Below are 23,700 nucleotides of genomic sequence, written 5' to 3'. Positions count from 1 at the left end.
CCCGATCCGCAGACTTTATCGTCTCCAGACACGGAGCGCAAACATGGATCACGCTCGGTTTTCCAGAGGGGGCGAGGGGTAAAAAGGCCGGGTGGGGTGTGTGTGTGTGTATGTGTGTGTGGCGGGGGGAGCTTCTCTTGAACTTGACAATCATTGGGAAGGAAGGGTTAACATCCTGATCTGCAAACACCGTGCTAACACGAGTGTCTGTCAACTTCAGGTTATTTACAGGTGGAATTAAATGCGAGTTAAACATGACAAACTGTACCATACCCTGCTGCCCAAATACCAAAAACCCCTTTTTATGGTTCATTTTTGATTTATTCAGACATTTTTTTTCATCAGACTGTCGGCAGATGAGATGGTGAAAAATAAAAAAAGCACGTAGGCTTTCACCACCTCAGCAGGCTCAGTGCTGCGGCTCAGAGCGAGGTGCTCGACCTCCATCACTAGCGTTTTGGGGTTTAGCTTCCAGAGTGAGGTTGGGGAGTGAACCACCAACCATGTGACAGGAAGAAGATCCACTCTACCAGCTGAAACCTACCAGCTCCACAGCTCCTGCCGGTGATTTGGTTTCTGGCTGAACGCGGCGCCGGATTCTGTTTTATTCTACGAGCTTCCCGTTGGCTCGTGGGACCTCTGGAGATGGTCGTGCATGAATGTCTTAACTCTCCCCTGAGAGCTGGAGAGCTCGGAAAGCATGAACAGACAGCAAGATCAGCGTCCTGCATGCATGGAGGCGATCTGAGCTGCAGCGTCCTGACGGTTACAGACGCTGCCTCGGCCTCCAGACTAACACATGACATGCTGCTGCTGCTGCTGCTGCTAATCCATGAAGGAGTGTGGATCAAATGGAAGATATCTGGATGATATCTGGGGGGATCATTTGATTGTCACATGTTTCTAACTGCATGAGCTGAAAGCATTCATTAAGACCCACAGTTTTACTGATTTTTTTGGTGGTACTGTATGTTACCACCAATAAGAATCGTCGTTTTTCTTGATTTTCAATCAGCTGAGTACTTGTTCAGTATATGAAGAGCCTGTTCAGAGCAACTTAAACCAAACATTTTTTTATTTGGCTCTATGGTATAACACTATAATGTTGATTACTAAGTTTGGCCCACTTTAGAAAGGGTTTCAATTGCAAAAAGCGTTGTTTTTGCATTTTCATTTCAGAAAAGTTTTGCTTTTTCACGCCTCAGTTAATCCAAAGCTCACTTTCATTTTCATCATAAAATGACTTCATATTTTTGAGGGAGGAATCTATATTAACCTTACTACTTTTAATCAGCCACGAACTTTGTAAAATGTTTTTAGTACATTATTTCAACGTTAGTGTATCATAAACGCTTTGTTAGCGTGATATGATTCTAATATCCGAATGCATATAAGTGAGTTTTCTGACGACTTCTTTCAGTTGATTTGAAGTCGTACACTTAAAGAAAAAGACCTCTTCAAATTAAACTTAGCTGAATATTTTCAAGCATGTACAACCCTGTGAACAATCTTTCTAATGTCATGCGACAGTGAAAAGCTATTTAATGCTTTTTTTCTTAAATATTATTAGTTTTAAGCCCAGATTTGGCTTTTATCTGGTATTTTGATTCTGGTAATTGTTAAAGTTTTGTAAATTTAACTCTGCATTGCTGACTCAGATCTTTCTGGACCACCATCATCATCGTTATCATCGTCATCAGTCACATCATGCAGTAAATGCACTTTCCCGGTCCATGTGTCTGTCTCTGATCAGCTGATTCCAGCAAAGCCCTCCCACCGCCGCCGCCGCCGCCGCCCCCACCCTGCCCCACATGGCCATTACATTCCTGTTGTCTCCCATCCCATTTACTCTGCACTCAGTGAAAAGAGGATAATGGGAGCCTTGATGTTTACCTGTACCATCTATCTCCGTCTCTTTCTAATCTGCTCTCTGAATGCTTGCGCACACACAATGGGCTCCAATTACAGTCCGCCGCACGTGGCTCCGCATGGCAACCCCTCCCCCGCCTCCCCGAACCCCCAACAGGTCTGAAGTGGACAGCGTACTTCTGCCGCACCGGCCGGGCTACGCTGCAACCTTCCAGTGTTAATGGCTCATTCACGGCCATTAATGCCACGCAGGCTGCATCAGCATGTCCGCCCGCCGCTCTCCCTCTTTACGTCTTCCCACTTATATGGTAATGCAGAGGAGACGGCTACAGCCAGCCGCCGATAATGAGCCTGTTTGTTCCCACCGGCCTTTTGTAGTGGAAATAGAGGGAATATTTCCACTCCACACAGAATGAAGTCCCTCCTCTCTTTTTCTCTCTTGACAGCAAAATGAAATGATTGAAATACAAATGAGAGATCATCGGTGTCGGACCCTTTGTTGCAGATGGACTCGTTCACAGAGTCGTGTCTTTTTTGCGTTATACATGCTGCCGTCTTCAAGCGCGTGAGTTTTTGTTTTGGTGGGTTTGATGGAACATGGAGCCATTTCTGAATCTGTGAGTGAGTCATGTTTACACATTTTCCCACATTTCTTTTAAGCATAGAATGTCAAATTATGGACAGGCAGGCAGGGTTGGAAAAGTTAGTACAAGCTACAATGACTTCCTGTGGTGATCGATAACGAGTAGCAACCAATATGCATACTAGACGTAGCAAATCATCTAAAAAAACCCCTAAATATTAGAATCTCAAACTTGAGTCTTAACTCCCTTTTAATGGTGAATGGATTTCACTTATATAGTGTTTTTCCAATGCTTGAGCTAACCCTAAAGTGCTTTCCATCGTCAATGACATTCACCCATTCACACACTGCCATCCACGGTGCTCAGTCCATCCATCGGCCGCAGTTTGGAGTTTTAGTAAAGGACGCTCCTACATATAGAAAGATGGGGAATCAAACCAACAACCTTCTGATTGAGACACGACCACTCCACTGAGCCAAGCAGCAGCTGCCCCACGAGGCCCGTGGTCCTGTTTGAGACGTCTGGTTTTCAGAAGTGGAAAATGTAACATGTCTTGGTTTGAAATGTTGAGTTTCTATGCAGGGTGTGAAGCGGTGCGCCGTGCCGCCGTGCCGCCGTGCGGCAGCCATGAGGATCTGACCGTCTGCTCACTGTGTGTTGTTGCTGTGTCTGTCGCCGCCCAGAGGAGGAGAAACCCCTGGTGACCAACGTCACCATCAGCGACGTGTCGTGGGACAGCTTCCTCTTGTCCTGGTCCTCGGACGACGGTGCGTTCGAGGCCTTTCTGGTCGAGGTGACCGACGCCGAGACGGGCGCCGAGTGGCAGAACCACACGGCGTCCGCCGACGCTCGCAGCCTCGCCATCACCGGCCTCTCCCCCGCCACCTGGTACAGGGTCAACCTGTACGGGGTGTTCAGGGGAATGCCCGTAGAGCCCGTCTTTGCAGACACCATCACAGGTATCCCCGCCGCCACTGCCGAGGCCTCGCCCCGTCCGCCTTCCTCCTGCTGCGCTCAGCCGATTAACCAGCGCTGCTCCCTCTGCTCTGTCTCTACACCGTCAGCTTCCACGTCCTGCAGTGACAGGATTCTTTCTGACTTTATCGGTTTGACCTTGAAACGATGAGAGCAAGTGACTCACACTTCTGTCAGGAACCTTACGTTTGTGGTCTCTCTAACAATGATCTGTCGAGCTTATCATCCTTTTCTTTCTTATACTTACGACTTTGGTTCTCTAATTAGTGTGATTGAGGCGGTCCCTGAAATGAGTCCCCGTCTACAAGGCAACCATTTCAAGTGAGAGCACAAAACCTTTGTTGCATTCCGGTTGCCTATTTACAAGACAACGGTGGACAGAGCCACTGAAAACACAAGTTTTGGAAGCAGACCTTTTCAAAGTTTTTCAGGAATAGATGTCAGAAGCGTCACTACCTGCACACCTCAACCGCCACAAACAGGTCTGCTGCTCATGCTAACTTCATCGTTTTCAGTTTTTTTTCTATTTCTGTATAAACGCGAAACTTTTCTGAAACAACAAACAGTAAATGGAACCCAAGAGTCTGACTCATACTAATTAAAGAACCACGGTTATCTAAAGAACCTCTGTTTTTCCCTTTATTCTTAAGATGTTAAATGAAATGTTTTTTTCTGGTCATGTTTCTAATCTTTCTGGGTCTTTGCTTCCATTATCTTTAAGCTTTTCCCTCAAACATTCAGTGAATTTTAATTCATTTTTACAGAAAACATTTACTTGTTGAATGTTTGCGACTAAAACTTCTTTTAGTGTTCCGTTTGCTTCAATAGGTGAAACCAAACCTCTTGTGTTTCTTTATTTACTCAGACTTTTTTCCTTGGAAAAACCTTTAAATGACGAATATTTGTGACTGAAACGTCTCGTCTGTGGACATTTTGTTTTGATGTTGCTCTTCTCTTCGGTACTTTAATAGATTCTTGTGCTTTCCCACACTTTTTAAGCTTTTTCCCTACATAAAGTGTCTTTTTTTTAGGTACTTACTCACATATCGATGAAAATGAGGCAAAATAATTGTTGTTTTGATAGATTTTTGCAGCTGGAGTTTCTTGTTTGTGGATCTTTTCTTTATCTCCTGCTGAGACATTTCAAATCACCCACTCAGCTCTCATTTCCTGAGCACAAACTGTTTACCTGCATCGCTGAAAGAACATAAAGACGTTGACTGATGGGCTGCAGGTTACTCCTCACAGAGTAAACAAAATCTCCTCCCAGACGAACGATCCCAATCCTCCAGACTGCTCTTTCCTCCTCGCTCCGTCCTGCACATAGCCAGGGAGACGGACTCTTTCAGTCTGTCTGATCCACGTCTGACCCGTCGGCCCGCCCGTTGGTACAAGTCCAGCCTGCAGCAGCACCTGGTCTGTTCAGCGATCGGGTGAAAAGCACATAAAATAGATAAATTCCAAAAAAAAAAAAGGTCAGCGCACTGTTTAAACGGTGAAACAACAGGTGCAGCGGAGTCTCCGCCCAGCGCGCCAATCACAGTCATTATCAGTGATTAAAAAGCTGTAAATCACAGTATGCGCCTAATGAGAGGGCTGTAAACAGTGAAGACAAAACAATACAGCTTTACAAACACCAGCCACACACAACAACAGCGGAACCTGAGGAAAACTTCTACCCAGACAGGAAGCACAAAAACAACCTTCTTTTTTTTTTCTTTTTTTTTTTTTTTAAATAATCGTCTGCATCTTTTCTATCATCATCATTCAGCGGTTCACTGATGAGAATCAGTCAAGTGGAAGAAAGATGGGAGGACTGACAGAGCGGAGGAAAAAAAAAAAAAAGACCCCGAGGCGCTTTTGTCACTTTGTGTGAGGCCTCTCGTCTGTATGCATCCCCAGCTCCCTCCAGCCTGGACCGCTCTTCATTCTCATGCTGCCATTGCCCCTGGGCTCTGGTGCTGGGGTGCCAGGGGCTTCTGGGGCCACGCCGAATATGGCATGCGCTCAACACCGCCCCATTGTCTGCATGCTAATCGCGCGGCAGAAAAACCATCCGAACATTTTTCATTAGCATCGCTTAATCCATAAAACATTCCCAACTTGTGAATAACAAGCGCCGGCTAATTTGATCACGTTATGCGCGGCGGTCGCTGATGGACCGGAGGGAGGAAGGATAAGAGATGGAAAAAACTTTGATTAACAGAGTGAGCGAGAGAGAGAGAGAGAGATTGATGGAGCCACAAAGAGATGAGGCTGGTATCAAACCGGAGTTATCGAGCCTGGGTTCGGTTCGCAGACCCCCCCTTCTCAGGAGGTCCTCTGGCGCCGACGTACCTCCTCCAAACACAGAGCTGGGATTGTGTTCCCTCAGGTCTGGAGGAGGAGGAGGAGGAGGAGGAGGAGGGTGGAGGGGTGAAATCAGTAGCGAGCTAGCACATGTTAGCTGATGGACGCGGCCCTCCCTCTCTTCCACTGACCAGCTAAAGCCGCCCGGCGGCTAATGAAGAGTGACAGCTCCCTGGGATTTGTCTGCTCCGCTTCTCATTTCCACTGCTTCTTCTCACAACAAATGCCTCACGCTCTTTACCCCCCTCACAAAAAAAAAAAAAAAGAAAAGAAAACTCGGGGTTTGAGGCGAGTTCAAGGACCCCTGAGACCCTCACATTTGGTGTTGTGTTTTAATGAGCAGTGGCGCTGGGCTTTATTGAGCCTTTTCCCGAACCCACTTATATCTGCTTCTATCCAGACTGCTTTAAAAGCCTCCGTCCGGTCCGTGCATCCATCTGCACAGCTTCCGGAAGTTTCTCTGGCTAATTAGCTGCAGCGGACTCATCCTCTGGAGAAACGGAGCTCTTTCTCCAGCAGCTGGAGGCTCCTGCTGTCTTTCAGCCCCTCTTCCTATCACTGCCATTATTAGCTGCTGCTAATGACTGCTTAACTACCAGCTTTTACTGCGCCACATGCACACGCTCCCATCTGCATGCACACAGATGATTGCACCGTGCTGTACAGGATCCCCGCACCATTCTGCGGGAGGCAGCTGTTGTTGTTTGACACGGGCACTTTACTTTTATCTGGGCTCAGTCGATTGGATTTGAAGAATTTCTGGAATTTTAAATTAGTTCAAGAGCAACGCTTGTGACTTTGCTTTGAATGCTCGATTAAATAAAAGCATGTGTGCATTTAATCTTATTTCCAGTGATTGTTGGATTTGCTTGCAGAGGCAAAGTGAACCCAGACAGGATTTTCACCAGAGAGAGTTCTAACTTTTAACCTTTAACTGCCTGAACTCATCAACCACTGGTAAACAGCATTGCTAATCCCACTTGAAATTAAATGTTGAATGGTTTCATTGACAGATAAGCTCTGTAAGCAATTCCTAAAATATCATCATCATATAAAGGTAGATAATGAGCAAAAACAGAAGAAATTCCAGTTTGCAAGGCTATGATTTCAAGTGAAAACAGATATTTAGTCTAGATGTTGGTAGTTCATCTCAGCATTAGTTCATAAATTTGTTTCTTTCAAGATAAACTAAACATCCAGATTATAGAGCATCTTCCTTGAAACTAATGTCACAGTATTGGTTGCTAAGATAATGCTAATGCCATCTCTGCAATAATACAACTACTGCGCGTACAGATGATGATGTGAAGTTACTTTCACACGTAAATAGTTAGTTTTCAGTTGAATTACTATTAAAGTAACTCATCTTAAAGATTTAACCTTTAGATTAGCAACAATAATGATCACGAAAGATAACTCTGCCAGTTAGCCTGTAGTTTGTGTGCATTCTTTGGTAAATTCTGCAGAATTTATTGTAATGAAGAGTTAGCATGAAAATTTACATTTGGCTTCCAGGTGTGTCAAAGTACATCATGAAACATTGTTACGATTACGATTTGAGAGAGAACAATAATGATATTCTTTTTTTTTTTTTTGAGTCAGTATTTTCCATTCAAAATGAGAGCATGCTGGTGAATTGTATTTTTCAATATGTTTGGCCTGTAAAGTTTCAGAAACCACTGAACTAACACTGCTGGATCACACATCTAAGCCTGAAACAGCTCATCTGGCTCAACGATCAACCTGAACTTTCTCCTCTTCCTGCCTTTGGGCACTATAGCCCTTCTCATCTTTCCATCCTGATAACTTCTGCACCCTCTTCTGCTGCTCTCCAAATGTCAAAGTACTCTTTAAGCTCCACTGAGGGAATTAAAACTGACCCTACACCCCTGTCACTCAGAGGCCGAGCCAGAGGTGCAGGAGCTCCTGGTTTCTGACGTCGGCCCGGACAGCTTTAGGCTGTCCTGGGAGGCAGAAGAAGACGTCTTTGACACGTTTGTGGTGATGGTCAGCGAGGCCGAGGACCCCAGCCAGCCCAGAGAGCTGGTGCTGGGTGGCGAGGAGAGGATCGCCGAGCTGACGGACCTTACCGAGGACACCCAGTACACAGTTGAAATATTCGGCCTGGTTTTGGGGAGACGCTCCAAGTCTTTGATGGAGCGGGTGAGAACAGGTACACGGTGAAAGGACGGAAACCGGATCCGGAGCTCGGCGTTGTCCCTGTGGTGTCAGTAGTAGCTGTGTTCTAACACTTGTCCTCGACGCCTCGGGTCTGTGTTGTCTGCTAACCTCTCAGCAAAGCGTCGTCCCGCTGTTCGTCCAAAGCTCGCTGTGTGTTGGGTTCTTGGTGTTGCTGAGTGGTTCCAGCAGACAGCAGCAGCCTCGTTACCTCCCACGTCCTTCACCTGAGGTTCGAACCAACCACTGGGCTGCGTCCAGGCTGCAGACTGCTGCTGGATCCCGCTCGTCTATTAGATCTTTCATGTCTTACTGCCAGGAAAATAAGCTTCTACGCTGATGATTCACCTTTAGAGAGCAGAAATTTGATCATTTTAAAAGCCTACATGAATCAATAACTCTATCAGTCCTGGTCTTTTCGATGAAATTCATGTTTTCTTGTACCCACATAATACTCCTCTGTACATCCACAAGTTCTGGATTCAAAACTTTAGTCTCAGACTCAAGAAAACTCCACCTTTCTTGGCTCAACATTGGAGTTGCAAAGCTTTGAAAGAATTGTTTTACCACACTTATCAATTCTTCAGATTTTCTTTGAGGTTTACTTATGAAATAAGAAGGTCTCAGGTTAAGTTGAAAAGGCAGATTAAATCAATCCTGAAGAAGAGACTAAACCTCAATGATCAATAATTGCTTTCACCTTTTTCCTCAAAATCTGGAGAAAATTTGACTTTAACAACACTAGTCAGAAAGCATCACTAAATTTAAACGATGTTATTTACCAACAAACATGTTTAGAAACACATATAGCAAAAAAGGTAAGTAGCACAATGACAAATATTAGTCCAGTAATAGAAAAGTGGTTCCAAAACTACTTAATTGAAACACATTGAAGTGCAACTGACATATAGCAAAACATATGACAGAGAACATTCAGAAACGAAAAAGAGGCACAAGATATGTTTCTTTTCTTTAAGTGTTTTGAGGTTTTAGCAGTAAAACCTGCAGCACTTTATTAAATCAAAGAGTATTAAATCATTATGTCTCTCATTATTTTTTCCAGCTCTGTGCTCTGTAGTGCGTCTCTGTCCTCCCACATGTGTGTGTCTTTGTCAGGAGAGGTGGCCTGTGGTGGTTTTAGTTGGAGGAGGGGGGTGGCAGTGGTGGTCTGTGTCCTCCCAGAGGGGTTCGGCTTTGCTTCTTGGGTTGCGTGGCGCATGTTTCACTTTTGTGTGTCCATGAAATGAGGGGCGAGTTAATCTCCTCAGGTCTGTCACGCGAGATACTGCGGCTTCGCTGTTAACCAGGAAGGGCCTCTGACTCCGGCCCAAGGCTCCCCACCCCAGACCCCCCACCCCCAGACCCCCCTTTTTGCCCTGCTCTCTCTTCCTTTGGGTGATGGATCTGCTTCAGCTACAAGAACAGTCTGCGTGTGTCTTTGCTCGTCCGCTGCTGCTTCGTTTTCCATTGCAGAAAGCACTGCTGCACACACACACTGACTCACTCTCCTGCCTCTGTCCTGTGTGTGTGTGTGTGTGTGTGTGTGTGTGTTGGTCAGACATGGGCTCCCCCAAAGGCATCCGCTTCTCCGATGTGACCGACACATCCGCCACCGTCCACTGGGTGACCCCGAGAGCCCGAGTGGACAGCTACCGGGTCACCTACATGCCAGCCCACGGAGGTCAGTACACTCACCGCTCAGGTCACACACGTTCTCCTGCATCAGGCGTTAGAAAGGAGATAATAAATAAATGTGATGCCGACAGATTGTAAAACAAAATGCTGTGATTTCTTCCATTTAGCTGATTTCACAGTGTGAAGACAGCTCATTAATGAGTTTACACAGTGTGCACATCCTCAGTGATGCCGCAGCTGTTCAGCCTCCAGAGCCTCTTTACTGCTGCCACAGACTGATGCTGCCCCCTGCTGGCTCCAGGCAGACACACACCCTCAGCAGAGGGAATGCTGAGCTGAAACTTTAGGAGAATTGGAAGGGAAATTAAACGGATTCCAGTTATATTAAGCCGATAACAACATAATAACTTCAAGGCGCCTTTTCCAAGAAAAAAACAACAACAAAAATTAGGAAATTGTTATGTGACTGCAAGTTAATGGAAGTCCTGCAGAGTTGATGGAGCAGCTTCACCACGAGGACAGGGAACAGTCAGAGGTCAATACAGACTGAAGTGGGCTGCAGACAAGAGATGTAAACATCCGTGAAGGTTCAGTTTTAGATGCAGTTAGTGGGAGAAAAATCACATCAATACTGGCAGTAGCTGCTCAGAATGTTTCATGTTAGCACCACCTGAACTGAAAATGTATAAAATATGCAAGTATGCAAATATGCATCAGAGACATAAAAGACGAAATCCCAGCACCTTCCCTTTGCAGTCCAGGTCGTGTTGAACCGCCTCTACATGTCTGGTCCGCTTTTACTCCCGTATGCCTTGAAGACGTCTCAGCACTGATGGGGAAGACGAAACCCTCCTCTAGTCCTGTAGATGTTTTACTATCTAAGCTCACGGTGAATATTTTTGACACAATCGGACCATGGGTGACCAAAATGTTCAACCTGCCGCTCGCTTCTGGTGTCTTTCCTTCCATCATCGAGCATGCAGTCTTAGAGCCAAAACTTAATAAACCAAACTTGGACCAACATGAACTTAAAAACTACAGGCCGACATCTAAACTCCCCTATTTGTCCAAATTGTTAGAAAAGGTGGTGGCGACACAGCTCACATCTTTTTTACAAGAGTATGACATCTATGACATTTTTCAGTCAGGCTTTACAAACACCACTCTACAGAGACTGCCCTGCTGAAAGTGTCCAGCGACATCCTGAAGTCTGCCGACTCGGGGAGGTGCACAGTGCTGGTCCTCGTGGACCTGTCTTCAGCCTTTGACACGGTTGACCATCAGACCCTGATAAACAGGCTGCAGGACCTGATTGGCCAGTCAGGTCCAGTGCTCAAATGGTTCTCCTCATATCTGACTGGTAGGAGCTTCAGTGTGTCCGCCAACAACACCATGTCTGAGCCAGCCAGCCTGCAGTATGGCGTGCCTCAGGGCTCAGTTCTGGGACCCCTCCTGTTCCTTCTGTATTTGCTTCCCCTGGGTCAGATAATCCAGCAGTTCAGCGATGTCTCGTACCTCCTATTTGCAGACGACCAGCAGCTGGTCTGCTCCTTCAAGCCCTCTGAAGCCCACAAACTGAGCTCCCTGATAAACTGCTTATCATTAATTAAGCAGTGGCTCAGAGACAACAGCCTCCAACTAAAGTCAGAAATAAACCGAGACCCTCATTATTGCAACAGACAGTGCCATCCCCGCTATTAAGCAGCACCTTGGTGATCTGAGCCCCTCAACCAAGACCGAATTCAGGAACCTTGGGGTGATCTTTGACCATGCCATGTCACTAGACCACCACTCGGGGCTACTGGTAAGAACCTGTTTCTTCCAGCTGCGCAACATCGCTAAGTTCAGACCCATGGTGTCTAAAAATGAGCTTGAAATGGTCATTCATGCCTTTATACCCTCGCGGCTCGACTACTGTAACAGCCTGTTCACCTGTCTTAACAAGAAGGAGCTGGCCCGCCTCCAGTATGTCCAAAATTCAGCTGCGAGGCTGCTGACCAGCACCAACAGGAGGTCCTACATTACACCCATGTTAAAATCCCTCCACTGGCTCCCTGTTACATTCCGTATCCAGTTTAAAATCTTGGTGCTGACCTTCCAAGCTCTACATGGCCGGGCTCCCATGTATATCAGAAACCTCATCACACCCTACAGCTCGGCCCGAAGCCTGAGGTCCTCTGACCAGAATCTTCTCAGAGTCCCCCGTACTCATTTTAAAACCAGTCGTGACCGCTCTTTTGCATCCACTGCCCCGCACCTCTGGAATGAGCTTCCCTCGGACCTGCGCTCCCTGGACTCTGTGGATGCCTTCAAGAAACTCTTGAAGACATTTTTGTTCCAGAAGGCTTTCTACACCCCCAGTCAGTGTTGTCTTGGCAGTAACATGTACTGTTTATATGCTATGTTCTTATGTACTGTGAATCATTTTTTGTGATTTTTACTCTGTGAAGCACTTTGTGACCGACGTCTGTGAAAAGCGCTATATAAATAAATTTTACTTACTTACTTACTAAGTAATTTTAAAAAAGTCATAAAGTTTTTTAATTTGTTGATGACAGCATTTTTAATATTAATTGAACAATCAAAGTATTTCACTGCCAAACGTGCGAAGGTTTCTTTGTCTTTGCTCATCATGATTATTGTAGCAGATTTCTACCATTATAACTGACTTTACCTTTTAATCTGTAAGATTTTCCCAAAACCTCTTTGAAACAAAGTCTTGTTTCTTTGTTTGTTTTCCACTTTGCTGAAAGTTTTCTCATTTCAGGGCATGTGGATTAATGAATGCTGAATCAGTCAAATGATTCTAATCTCCTGTAATCTCCTGACAGTTCATCTATATGCAAATAGTAAATCTCAATGTGTTGTTTTTGTTGGATTTAATTGGGTATTTTTTTAGTTGAACCTGAAAGCAATAAGTTGTATCGAGCTCTGTGCAGAATTTTTAAGATAGAAAGTAACAAAGTGTAGTTTAGTTTTGCTCGGTGCATGACTTGACCTGTCGGCCCTCTCAGGAAACGCCAAGACGCTGGCGGTGGACGGCTCGGACTCTCAGACTGTGCTGCCCAACCTGACACCTGGGGTCACCTACGAGGTCACCGTGGTGGCCATCAAAGGCTCCAGGGAGAGCGAGCCGGGGTCGGACAGCGTCACCACAGGTAGCTCAAATCAACATGTTTCAGATCTCTGCATGTTTTCACAGACTAATGACTAAATTATTAAAGGGCGGCCTGCTGTTGAGTATCTGTGGGGCTTTAGAGGAAAATCTGCTGGAACTCAGCGTCAGGGAGCTTTTTTGTCTCATGCTGTGGACCAAAATGTAGATTTCATACATTGTGGCCAGTTTAGCTTTGCAGTCACATCATGTTTCCATGATGACTGACACCACCATGCAGATTTTAAACATGATGTGTGCTCTGATATCTAGACTTAGACGGATTTGTGTGTGTGTGTTGATTCCAGCTCTGGATAAACCTCGTGGTCTGACCGCGGTCAACATCACGGACACTGAGGCTCTGCTGCTGTGGCAGCCGGCCATCGCCACCGTGGACGGATACGTCATCACCTACAGTGCAGACACAGGTCTGGAAAGCACGATGGAGCGAACTTCGCCTGCTTCAGCTCCCGTTCACAATATTCTGTGGGGTCAAAGTCATTGAGCTCCCTGGCTGACCTCTGTCTCTGTGTCGCCCTCTAGGGGCGTCGGTGATGGAGCACGTGTCGGGCAACGTGGTGGAGTACGAGATGAGCTCTCTGGCGCCTGCGACGCATTACACGGTGAAGGTGTACGCCGTCAGGGATCTGGCCAAGAGCGCCGCCACCACCACCGAGTTCACCACCGGTGTGTTTCCTGTGAACGCCGCCACACCACTCAGTCACAATGAGGAGAGGCTGTAGAGATGCAGATGACAGCCTGAGAACTGAGGAACTAATAATAATACATTTATTTTGTATCGTGCTTTTCCAAGATACTCAAATTTGCTCTACATGGAAGTTAAAAACACAGAACTGAACCAAGTGCTAAATATCTGTGTACAATACTCCTAAAGCAGATCCAATCTGTGACACAAAAGAGCAAATCATTTCAATTTGGGTCTCATTACACTGATGATGTAAATGAGATTCCTTTGTCTCCAGATGTGGACGCTCCTCAACACCTGACGGCCAGCAACATCCAGACAGAGAACGCCATGCTGACCTGGAGGCGTCCTCGAGCCGACATCACCGGATACATCCTCACCTACGAGTCCTCCAGCGGCCTGACCCGGGTCAGCCCAGATCCCGTCCTGTCCACACCATTTAACTCTGAGTTTGATATCACAGCTGTAGATTTTCACTGAATGTGCAGAGAGTGAGAGCTCCTGCTTTCATTTCCAGCTTCATTTGGCAGGTCTTTCAGTGTGTTTGTGAGTGATGTTGTGGCTGTTTGTCCTGCAGGAGGTGGTGCTCAGCCCCACCGCCGTGTCGTACAACATGGCTCAGCTCAGCGCCTCCACAGAGTACTCTGTGAGGCTGCAGGCGCTCGCCGGGCCCAAGAGGAGCCGGGTCATCTCCACCGTCTTCACCACCAGTGAGTCCGTCCTCAGCGCCGCTGCGTCAAACATGACTGACACAATAATAACGAATGTAGCCCAATGCAGGCTGAAAATATTCACACGAAAATCAAAAATAGACGTCAAAGTCAGAAAAATTTGCCCTCTATTTTTAAAAAATAGCCTTATTTTTTTGTTATTTAAAGCAGCAACACTGTGCTAAATAAATGTAGATAGTTTTTTTTTTTCCTCACTGTTGAAGGACACATTTGATAAAAGATTTTTCCAAGAAGAATCCAAAAACTGAGGAGCAGCTTTATGGCTCAAGGGTCATTTACAAATGTCAATAATAATAATAATAATTCTTTGAAGACTGAGAGTGAACTTCATCCCGTTGTGGCAGAAAGTGGGATTATGAAGTAGTAAGCTAACTTCAGCATTAGATCTTTAAATCTTTAGAATTTTGTGAAATCTAAAAACAAAGAACTAAAGAACTAAACAGACTGCTCATGGATAGTTATTTTTCTTTACATTTGGTCTAAAATCCAGTTTTTTTTACTTTGTGGTGTTCCACAGGGAACTATTCCAAGACCACTGTTGTTGTTCTCTTTTTTATTTGTCCTTTAACCTATTTTAGGAACAGTTTTAGAATCTTTCTGACACTAAGACCAGATGCTGTCGGTATAGTTTCTGATTGGAAAATTACTTCCAAAAGATTGAAACTTCACATTCATTCAGGATTAACTGTCCAAACCGGTCCCAGTCTGAGCTCCTCTTGGTGATGTTTGTCTGTTCGGTGCAGCTGGCGTCCTCTACAGACACCCGAGGGACTGCTCTCAGGCCCTGCTGAACGGAGACACGTCCTCGGGCCTGTACACCATCTACGTGAGCGGAGACGAGAGCCAGCCGCTGCAGGTCTACTGCGACATGAGCACCGACGGAGGCGGATGGATTGTGAGTCTGAAGGCAGGAAGCACGATCTGTAGTGCTGCACAAAATACTCAATGTATAACCATGTCTTTGTGTTTCCAGGTTTTCCTTCGACGCCAGAGCGGCCGACTGGAGTTTTTCCGAAACTGGAAGAATTACACAGCCGGTTTTGGAGACATGAACGACGAGTTCTGGCTGGGTAACGTTTAGAGCTCTGACGGATTAGGGATTCTTTTTTTACACAGCAACATTTTCAAATGAACACCAAAGGTTTTCTAATGTTTTTTGGTGTCCACAACGTTTCAATGAAACATACGTCGTGTAAACGGGGTCTGACATTAGAGTTCCTGAGTGTTTCCCCGGTCTCGCTCAGGTCTGTCCAACCTGCATAAGATCACAGCCGGAGGTCAGTACGAGCTGCGAGTGGACCTGCGGGACAAAGGCGAGGCGGCCTACGCTCAGTATGACAAGTTCTCCGTGTCTGAGCCTCGAACTCGCTACAAGGTGCACGTGGGAGGATACAGCGGGACGGCAGGTAGAGCCTCAGGCCTTCGCAGGTCTTACAATCAGTTGATGGATTTCTCTGTTTCACTGCTTTTCTCAGGTCACTGTGAAATAATCCCAAACTGTGGTTCTCAAACTTATTCCGCACAAGACAGAATACAGAACTCAATCAGCTCTGGGTTCTTCTAATCACCCTCCTAATACATCAGCTGTAATTCTTCCTCTTCTGATTTCATTTTATTCTAGGCTTCATTCCAAAATGCAAACAAACTACATGCAAAGGAATTTGAATGTATATAGAAAACCAAAAACCTGATTCAGAGGAGAGAGGTGTATTCTCTTGAAGTATTTTAATAGTTTTCAGGAAAATGCGGCATTTCCTGGCCATATTCCTCATAATAGACCTCAGTGACTCTTCAGTGCTCTAAGCGTGCTGCGCTGGTTCGCAGGTGACTCGATGACCTACCACCACGGCCGTCCGTTCTCCACGTACGACCACGACAACGACATCGCTGTCACCAACTGCGCTCTGTCCTACAAGGGAGCGTTCTGGTACAAAAACTGCCACCGGGTCAACCTGATGGGACGATACGGGGACAACAGCCACAGCAAGGTACAGCTGCAATCCGTCCTCTGGGTCGGGACGTCTTTCTTTTTCCAGCTTTTCAAGTCTCTAGAGTGAAGGAAGTTTGATAGAGTAACACTGCAAAGACCTACGACTGAAAGCTAAACTTACTGTTTCAGTGCAAAATCAAAACCTGAAAAGCTCAAAATATAATAAAAATCCAACATGGTAATACAGGTGCTTTTTAAAACATTTGGCAAAACTGAACAAACCACTGGAGAGTGTTCACCATTTAGAGGTATTTAACCATTTGTTCTGCACATTTACAATCAGATTATGTGACATGATTAAAGTGAAAAGATATCATTTTAGCATTTCACAGACGATCCAAGTTGGTTTGCTGCTACGAGTCGCTCTCAGTCCCAGGAGAGTATGGACCGGGAGTCATGACATTGTGGAAGCCGCCATGTTTGTTATTGTCTATCTACTCTCCATGGTGACCACCTTTCCTGTTCTGTCCAGGACGCAGCACGTTTTAGTCTCATATCCACCATCCCTGAAATTCCGATCGCATCTCTTATTTCACCCAGTGTTATTCGAGTATGAAGGAATTGTTCAAAACCCGTGAGTGTCCTTCACTCACCAGTGACTCACGATGTCCAATAACTCATTCACTGAACTGTTCCTGCAACTGCCCACTAGCTGGAAAGAGGAAAACAGACAGCATCCGATGGGGTGTTAGGTGAGCCCGGCGTCAGTCAGCTGTTAGCTAAGCTACCTTTGAACTAACTTTGTTCATCCTCTAACACCATGAGATGCGATCTAAACTTCTGGGATGGTGTAACAGAGACAGTGCTTTATGTCCCAGATGTTGTGGTGTCAGGGAACCAGTCTGAAGCTCCTCCTCACTCTTCTGTTTCCTCCTCAGGGAGTGAACTGGTTCCACTGGAAAGGACACGAACACTCCATCGAGTTCGCTGAGATGAAGATCCGACCATCCAACTTCAGAAACCTGGAGGGCAGGAGGAAACGGTCATAAACTACAACGACGACAACAACAACAACAACAACAACAACAACACTGCTACAGCTCTGTCTCCACCTCCTCACCCACCAAAGCCACTGCCAGGAGCCCCGCTGCCTCCAGTCGACCCCCACCCACCCCTCCGCCGCCCCTCTGCCCCACCTCCGCCCGCCAGCAGTGTGTAAACTGACGTGTGCATGTTACAAACTGGACTTAAAGCAAAGCCCACCAACAGACCCTGCTCACGCACCAAAGACAGCCGGCTGTGACCCCCACCTGCCCCACCTCACCCCACCCCACCGCCCGCCAACCCCCCTTCCCCTGCGTCGCAGCGCTCGTCTGGAGGCGTGAGCACGGCTCTCGGCCGTCGCCTCATGAGGGCGCTCACGGTGTTGATTGTCCGGATCATCAGAGGAACTCGGGAAAAAGGTTCAACAAGATGAGAAAATCCAAACATCCAAATCTCCACTTTTCCTTTGTGTTCATGTGAAATCCAAACACAGATTTACAATTCACTGCAGTTTAATTTAAACAGAATCAGTTATAACCGTCCTGCAAGATCCACCAGAAAACAACAAGAAAACTCTCATTCACATTATAAACACTTCTGCTTCCAAGGCAGTTTTAAAAGGCTGAAGAGAAATCCTGGCATGCACAGAGAGAACATGCAAACTCCACAAGGAAAACCTGGAATCTGATCTTGTCGCTGTGACTGTAGAATGCAAACCACTGCACCACCAGGCCACCACTGGTTATTTAAGAGGAAAAACACTCTCAAGCATAGGACTGCATGGTGGAGCAGTGGTTAGCTCTCGCCTCACAGTGAGAATGTCTCTGGTTCAAGTCCACATTTGGAGTCACTTGCTGTAAAGTTTGCATGTTCTCCCTGTGTGTGTGAGTTTTTTCCCACAGTCTAAAAGCATGTGTCTGAGCTGCATCAAAGATAAATGAACATAACCACAAACTGGAGATTCTACGAGTGTTTTCAGCGGTTGGTGTCATACGAGCCTTCGGGCCTTGGACGCTGGAGACCACTCAGCTCCGGAGTCTCCCGCTAACTCGCCTCTTCCTCCGTCTTTGTGTGACTTAACTCGTCTCTGTGTCACTTTATCCCCCCTCACCTCACCCCACCGTCCCAGGATTTAAAGATGGAAGTGTCTCCCCCTTCGTGTCCGGGCGGACGGGCCACATTTCCCACCGTCCCCCGAGCCCCTGAAGGCATCATGGTGTGTTTTTGAAAAGAAAAGATTTGTTTCTCTAATGAATCCGAGGCAGGACCTATTATTCAGTATATTAATGACATGCGGTGAATTTCTTTTCTTTTTTAATTTTTCTGTTCCTTTTTTTATTTTGTTTTTTGTTTTTTTTTTGCAAAATGTGAATACAGTACATATAAGTGGAACAAGAGAATGTTATTGTGATGCTCGAAACTTTTGAAAAAAGGCCAACTCCAGTGGAATTCCAGTTGTCATAGTAAGGTGTTGATGAAAATAGTGTTCGGACAGGCCAAAACTAGAGAACTAGTTACTGTTTCTACCCCCCCCCCCCCCCCCCCCCCAAAAAAAAAAAAAAAAGAAAGGAAAAAAAAAAGAATTCCCCTCCAATCACCTTCCTGCCCCGGCGGAATACTAAACCACTGACCTTCTAAAGAATGCCTGTGTAAATTAAGTTTGTTTCTATTTGTTTATAACTGGGTGAACAACAGGTGTTTCTCTGTAAACTGTATTACAATAAAACTGTTTGTTTTAAAGGATGTTGAAGGGTTTTTTTCTTCACTTTCAGGAACATTTCTCAAAGTATTTTTCTGTCAACTGAAGCTGAAACTGAACATTTCGTGTTTCTACCTCTTGATTTACCACTTTAGTCTGTTCTGATCCCCTACAACTCTCTATGCCATGGGCATCTAACTCATTTTAGTTCTGGGGCAACATTTCATTTTAAGAGGTAAAATAGTGCCACAATGAACTTTAAATTTAAACTTTAAAGTTTTTTTTCCTTTGTTGTGAGTTTATGTAATCAAAATGTGTATATATTTTTTGAAAATCCAAACAATTACTGGCAAAAAAATGCCACTGATCTATATCAACCCTTCAAAATCCCCCCATTATCTATTTGCCAGAAAATCAGAGGCAAATTCAAACAGACAACCCACTTTTTCCACTGAGATCCAGTCAACTGGAGAGTATTCTCAGTTACTCTCTGATGACTAACACACATTTTAAAAGAGTCAAGTTAATCTCGAAAGACTGCTCCTGAAAAAAAAGCAGAAAACATAATTGATTGTATTTCTTGCCAGTGCATGCTGTTCTCCTCCTCATATCTGTAGAAAGTCTGAGCACAGAGCTCTTCACCATGTGAACATTAAAACCAAAAACAGTTCAGTGTAAGATTGTCTTTTTAACTCCCTCCACTATTAATAGAACTGAAATGCTTTATTGATCCCAGAGAGCGCTTGTTTAACGATGGATTCTATTAACGAGGCTGTGAAGCAGCAAACTAATTCAATCAAAAGAAGAGAAGTTAAAATGACTGAAGTTTGACAATCGCGATATATAATGAAAACACACATTTTAAGGTAATTGTATAAATTCTGATCACTAGGTAGTAATTATCATCATCATCATCATCATCATTATTATTATTATTATTATTATTATTATTATCATTATTATTATTATTATTATTATTATTATTATTATTATTATTATTATTATTATTATTATTATTATGTGAAGCAGTAGTAGTAATAATATCACTATGATGCGCTGTCTCGTGCCCCTTCGGCTCCTTTCGGGGGCTTCGCTCGGCTCTTCTCGGCTCCTCTCGGCTCCTCTCGGGTCTCCTGTGGGAGTGGCAGGCTGTGGGCTCACTTCCTGGTCCCGTCCCGGACCCGGTCGAGCCTGTCGGGGGGATATATGGTGCCGGTGGAGGCAGAGGCGGTGGGTAAGTGCCGGGAACCAGACGCATTAGCCGGACAGAAGCGACTCGTGAGCGGCGGCGATGCGGACACCTTTCCCCTGGAGGTTGGTGAAGTTTGCTTCGGCCGCGGCGCTGCTCGTGCTCCCGCTTCTGGTCCTGCTGGGCTCCCGGACTCAGAGCGAAAAGCCGGCCCTCCCGAGCCCGCTCTCTCCGGAAGACTACCGCCTCATATCCCCCCGGAGCTACCGGCTCCTCCTCGACCAGCCGCACGCCTGCAGGGACCGCAGCCCGGCGCTGCTGCTCCTGGTGCCCGTGGCGCCCAGGGACGCTGCGGCGCGGCGGGCGGTCCGGGCCACGTGGGGCTCCTCAGGTGGGGACACCCTCACCTTGTTCTTCACGGGGGTCCGGCCCGGTGAGGACTGGGGCTCCCTGCTCCAGGAGGAGAGCCGGCAGCATGAGGACATCATCCAGATGGACTTTGTGGACAGTTACCACAACCTGACCGTCAAGACCCTGATGATGATGAGCTGGGTGGCGTCCCACTGCCCCAACGCCTCCTACGCCATGAAGGTCGACGCGGACATCTTCGTCAACATCTTCTACCTCCTGGAGCTGCTCGGGAGCTACCCCCGGAGGGGCTTCATCACCGGGTCCGTCATCACGGACGGCCGGCCCAGGAGGGACCCCAACAGCAAGTGGTTCCTGTCCGAGGAGCAGTACCCCGACGACGCCTTCCCGCCATACGTCTCCGGGGCCGGCTACGTCTTCTCCGCCGACCTGGCCCAGAGGATCTCCGGGGTCTCCAGGTACGTCCGGGCCATCCCCATGGAGGACGTCTACGTGGGGCTGTGCTTGCGGCTTCTGGGGGTCCGGCCGGTCTACTCCCAGCGCCTGCTGGGCCTCAGGAACCTCTTCGAGATCCGGAAGCTGGAGTACGACCGGTGCAGCTTCGCCCGGCGGGTCATCGTCAACGGGTTCGAGCCCACGGAGCTGCAGGAGGTCTGGAAAGATTTCTCCACAGGCTACAGCAGCTGCTGACAGCCCAGACCCCCCAGGGAAGGAATGAAAGCCATCAGACCCACAGGTGGTCTGCAGAGACCTGGTCCAAGGATCCGAGGATCAGGTCCCATCAGAACGATGATGTCAGGAAAACTTATTCAATAGTTCAAGCTTAATCGTGCCTAACTCTATAGGATGACATATGAAAAATATTGTTCATTTAAATTTATAAATGAGCCAAAAACCCTCAGCCAGGAACATATTCAGAGGCTTTTCATTAGTGAGAAATTCATTTATCTAGTTGGAAATTAAATCCACATTTACACTGCTGCCTTTTGAGAGAGAGATCTGTTTATTAGGAAACATATGAGAGACAGAAAACTGTGGCATGCATGCCAGGTCATGAGCTGGAAACACACACACATGCAGAGAACAATAAGCTTTAAATGTAATTTCTATTAAACTATAATTTCCTGAATGCTGGTTTTCAAAGTGTGGAGCAGGAGTTGCTTTCGGGCCTCTGCAGATCTTCAGAGGAGCCGTGAATAAATCCTGACGTTCAGATAATCACTGTAGCTCACATTCACGCTACACAACAGTGTGAGTAGGTGGATTTTCAGGGATTGTTAGGTTTTACTCATACACTGCGTCTCTAATCTCCAAGTGATTCAAGCTTTCAAAAAGTGCCATTTGTTTTTTATTTATATATGAACCAAAAAAGTTTAAAGATGCCTTGTTTCCACGTTTATATGATTATGCAAACTTCTAAATATGAATTGATGGTAGAATCAAAGCTGTAATGGGAAGTGGTTTAAATTATTTTTGATTTTTTGTGTTTTTTAGTTCATTGTATTGATTTATGTTGAAAAAATGTAAAAGCCATAATATGTCAGCAAAAATCACATTTAATAGGGATTGAAATCTCATCTATCACTACATTACGAGAAACGTTTCACTGAACATCAGGGAATTTAAGTAAATGCTAAGTTTGACGTTTCTTCAGTCAGCACTAAAAAGATTTAAAAATACTGTCATGAAACTGACTGAAATCATTTTTTTGCCAAGTTTTTCAGCAGCATCTGCTAAACAGGCCGAACTGTCTGATCTAAAGAAACACAGTACGGCCTCTCACTGTGTAAACATGTTGCCTTAAATATCTTATAGATACAGAAAGAATGTCTTTTTTTTTTTGCCAAAAGTTTTGCGTATTTGTTAGTTTCTTACCTGCAGGTGGCGCCCTTACCGGTGCCCTGAACCCAACAAATGGTGGAAATTTAGCTTTGATGTTTTACTTGCCGCTTAAAAATGGAGAAAATGTCAAGAGGTTACAATTTACCTGAGCTGAAGTTTAAATCAGAGGGCGACTCACTCAGCAATTTGCATGTTTGCAGCTTTTCTAGACATGTAAAGATTATTTTTTTGGTGTTTGTGCAACTTATAGAGTGAGTTAGTGGCTGCAGCTCCAGAGCAAACACTTAAGTGTGCCCACCTGCAGGAGAGAAGCATTTGTGCAATATTAGCATTTTTAGGCTAGCACTTCTGCAAAGCTAATGTTAAAGGAACACCTCAGTTTCTTCTACCGTTCACCGATCAGTGAAAGTCAGTTTTATACCAAAGACTCTATACAGCTTGTTCAATTTGTGCCTGATGGGTCGGAGGCTCTCCGTTACCCACAATCCCCTGACCCTCATGCAAGAACTTCAAGATATCTTCATTTCTGAAGTGCAGCGGGTTTCGATGTCTGTGTTGTAGAGGTTAGGGAATAGTACTGCATGCAGTCCTTGAATCTAGAATTATGAGTACTTGCCTGTTTTTTTATCCTGCATAGGGAGGAAAAAATACACTTTAAAAAATTTAACATTTTTAGTCTGAAGCATGCAAAAGCAACCTTTAAATAACTAGATATTCATAACAACAGAAGTGTCTCCTAACTAGCCACACATGGGCCAACATTGCAATACCGCTTTGTACCAGTAGGTGATGTGTTGAGTTAGTTTCATGCAGCCGGTCTGGAAACAGAGGCAATCTGACAGCAGGAAAAAACAAAACTGGCAGTACCAGACTAAAGCTCTCACTGTGACTCTTCACTGCCTCCTAGTGAACAAACATGGCTGCACTGAAACTTTACGTACTGGAGTTTATGAGCTCCATCGCAAGCCAGTCCAGCTATCCTAGCTGTTAGCAGATATTGATAGTCAAATGGTTATTTTTTCCCCTGTGGTCCTGTAGCAGCCTCCAGTTGACACACAGTGACATCTACTGATCACAGATGGTATTCACCGTGTTGTTTAATAAAAATGAAGAGTGACTTGTATATGATCATGGTTCTTGCTTGAGGTTCAGGACCTTTAAAGAGACGTCACTCTGCAGGTTCTTCATCAGGATCGAGCTGCTGTGCCTCTTTATGCATGTTCTGTGTTTCTACTGACCTTTTTCACCAAAATGCCTCAATGATTTTTACCTCTGAGAAAATGTTTTTTTTGTTGTTGTTGAAAAGCTTTCTGTTCTCAGACAGGAAGTCTTGTTTTCTCTTTGTTTTGATGCTGCGGTTGATTTATATTCTCTTCCTGATGTGACTGATTTAAATTCAATCTGCTGGAATCCAGTGCTGAACAAATAAAAATTAATCTTAATGGA

The 23,700-nt window shown here is 45.6% G+C and overlaps 2 protein-coding genes across 4 annotated transcripts in view; both read left to right on the top strand.

Moving 5' to 3' along the window:
- The window catches only part of tncb (tenascin Cb), a 34,834-nt gene extending 16,099 nt beyond the window's left edge, over window positions 1-18,735 (top strand). Inside the window, exons 10-22 of one of the 3 annotated variants that reach the window (XM_030104600.1) lie at window positions 3,137-3,412; window positions 7,678-7,950; window positions 9,514-9,636; window positions 12,605-12,748; window positions 13,053-13,172; window positions 13,288-13,431; window positions 13,728-13,858; window positions 14,028-14,160; window positions 14,925-15,076; window positions 15,155-15,251; window positions 15,426-15,587; window positions 16,006-16,169; window positions 17,050-18,735. In XM_030104600.1, the coding sequence (XP_029960460.1) occupies window positions 3,137-3,412; window positions 7,678-7,950; window positions 9,514-9,636; window positions 12,605-12,748; window positions 13,053-13,172; window positions 13,288-13,431; window positions 13,728-13,858; window positions 14,028-14,160; window positions 14,925-15,076; window positions 15,155-15,251; window positions 15,426-15,587; window positions 16,006-16,169; window positions 17,050-17,160 (2,030 nt within the window). In that variant the 3' untranslated portion in view covers window positions 17,161-18,735. The remainder of the gene's footprint in view (window positions 1-3,136; window positions 3,413-7,677; window positions 7,951-9,513; window positions 9,637-12,604; window positions 12,749-13,052; window positions 13,173-13,287; window positions 13,432-13,727; window positions 13,859-14,027; window positions 14,161-14,924; window positions 15,077-15,154; window positions 15,252-15,425; window positions 15,588-16,005; window positions 16,170-17,049) is intronic. The other 2 variants (XM_030104598.1, XM_030104599.1) reach the window with 2 other exon arrangements.
- A 1,281-nt stretch (window positions 18,736-20,016) lies between these two features.
- LOC115398822 (beta-1,3-galactosyltransferase 1-like) lies at window positions 20,017-23,700 on the top strand. The gene has a single exon (XM_030105795.1). The coding sequence runs from the start codon at window positions 20,146-20,148 to the stop codon at window positions 21,100-21,102; it is 957 nt and encodes a 318-aa protein (XP_029961655.1). The 5' UTR covers window positions 20,017-20,145; the 3' UTR covers window positions 21,103-23,700.

This window comes from Salarias fasciatus, chromosome 12 (genome assembly GCF_902148845.1).
Source record: "Salarias fasciatus chromosome 12, fSalaFa1.1, whole genome shotgun sequence".
Taxonomy (NCBI): Eukaryota; Metazoa; Chordata; class Actinopteri; order Blenniiformes; family Blenniidae; genus Salarias; species Salarias fasciatus.
Note: the sequence above shows the minus strand (reverse complement) of the source record. Positions and strands in the feature narration are given on the sequence as shown.